Source organism: Adiantum capillus-veneris, chromosome 6 (genome assembly GCF_014529385.1).
Source record: "Adiantum capillus-veneris isolate H3 chromosome 6, ASM1452938v2, whole genome shotgun sequence".
NCBI classification, from domain to species: domain Eukaryota; kingdom Viridiplantae; phylum Streptophyta; class Polypodiopsida; order Polypodiales; family Pteridaceae; genus Adiantum; species Adiantum capillus-veneris.
The window spans coordinates 141,354,558-141,356,442 of record NC_140936.1 but is presented as its reverse complement, the minus strand read 5'-3'; the positions used below and the strand labels follow the sequence as shown (position 1 = coordinate 141,356,442).

The 1,885-nt window shown below is 32.7% G+C and overlaps 1 protein-coding gene across 1 annotated transcript; it reads left to right on the top strand.

Annotated features, from left to right (window-relative positions):
* Positions 1-350: 350 nt before the first annotated feature.
* On the top strand, positions 351-1,226 carry LOC147456389 (uncharacterized). The gene is made up of 5 exons (XM_086515469.1): positions 351-388; positions 502-559; positions 636-701; positions 783-869; positions 963-1,226. Exons 1-5 carry the CDS (start codon positions 351-353, stop codon positions 1,224-1,226), a joined length of 513 nt encoding a protein of 170 aa, XP_086371595.1.
* Positions 1,227-1,885: the final 659 nt, after the last annotated feature.

The window sequence follows — 1,885 nt, the reverse complement described above, 5'->3', positions numbered from 1 at the left end:
GGGTGTTGGGGCTATATATGGCTCACTCTACTCAACTTGGTCTCACCTATATATTTGTATCTTGTCCTCAATATGAATCAGTCTTTGGGAGCGTATATGGTGTGTATCTTGTCTCGTCTCTCTCTCTCTCTTTCTCTCTACATCTCAACAATGAGGAAGTGTATCATCCTCATATTGACTTTGAGAAAGACCAGAATTATTCAGAGGCAATTATCACTGGTGTGCAAGTTGAAGCCCTTCTAGATGTATGTCTTCTCAACTTATACTATGTCGAATTATTTTGTACACTTTCTTTAATCTAGTTATTTACTATTAGGATGTAGAAGAAGAGGATGAGGCTTTAGCTTCAAATGGTTCTTTCTTGGCTCTTATTGAAGATGTCACAAAGGTATGTCTATGTTATTGTCCTTTACAATAATTAAACTAGCTATGTATTTAATGTGTTTTATTCTGAGAACATGCAAAGGTTGATCTCATTAAAGAACAAATGGATTTTGAGAGCTCTCATGAGGAAAATCAAGTGGATGTGATCTCTAGAAAGAGAAAGCGTGCACCTAAGGTTTACTCACATCTTTTAACTTTATATGCTTCATATCCTTGTATGCTTTGAGCTTTAACTTAATTTTTTTGTGCAGTGGAATCAAAATATGATGGATATGATGCAAAATAAAAAGGCAAAAAAAGATTGCACCAAGAAAACGGTAGTTGTTATCTATTGCCCAAAATTTCATAGTCTAGAGCTCTAACTGAACTTTTATGCTTTCAATTTTCTATGCATGCAGAGTGTACTGAAGAATGTTCTTACTGAGAGTGTTACTCTTCAAAACACAAAGGCCTTCAATGAACTCTCAAATGGGTCTTATGAATATGTAAGGAGATTGACTTTAGTTGTACTCATCTTTTGGCATGGATTAAGCTTTTTCAATTAAGTAGTGACTTTTTACAATTGAACTTTTATTTAGGATATGAACTTTGATAAAGACGACCAAGAGACGATTTTAATCAAGTTTTTAGAGGTTTCAACAGTTGATGCATTGTATATTACGCTAAAGGCTAGTTTCAATCTAGCAAAGCGTAGTACGAATTTCACAGGAGATCGTCAAGAGCAAAGTGTGGATGGAATGTGCTCATCATTTGTAGTGTACCTTTTGGCCACAAACAAAGTTAGAATTTCCAAATGTGACTCTTCTCCACTAAGTGTGGATGATGTAATTGTGGTTGAGTGATGTTATGCTCATTTGATTATTTTAATGTAACCTTGAGACCCAAAGAAAGGGTGAACATTCCTGCATCAACTATTTTCAATTGTTAAATTTATGACTTAGATTGAATTCTTCAAAAAGCTACTGTGAGTTACTCTTATATGTTGTTCTTTTCTTATGAGGTAGTCTCTGCTCCAAATACCCATGCATAATGAGTTCGATGCAAAGATTTAATTTCTTTGATGCAAGATCTATGACATATTTGTGAGAGTTGTTATTATAATATTATTATTTTAATTATAAAATCAATAAATTTGTATATAATAAAAAACTTAGATTTAGGTTATTCACTTACGTGACTCTTTTTGTCTAGCTATTGTATATAAAACTAACGTGAATATTACGATATAGATTTTCTTCCGTTCCAATTACTATGTAGTTTTTTCTTGTGCATATGTTGGTCAAAAATTTATATAGTTTTTTTTTCGTGCGTGTTGGTCTAAAAGCTACATAGTTTTATTATGTGGGTCATTTTTACTACATATATATACAATAAAAGGTTCCGTTTTTACTAGTTTGGACTTTTCCTACATATGTTCAAGTTTATCTAGGAAAGTCTTTTGTTTTGCTATGTAGGAATTGAATTAAAGTTCCTTGTGATAAGCACGTGTAGCTAGCTAGGA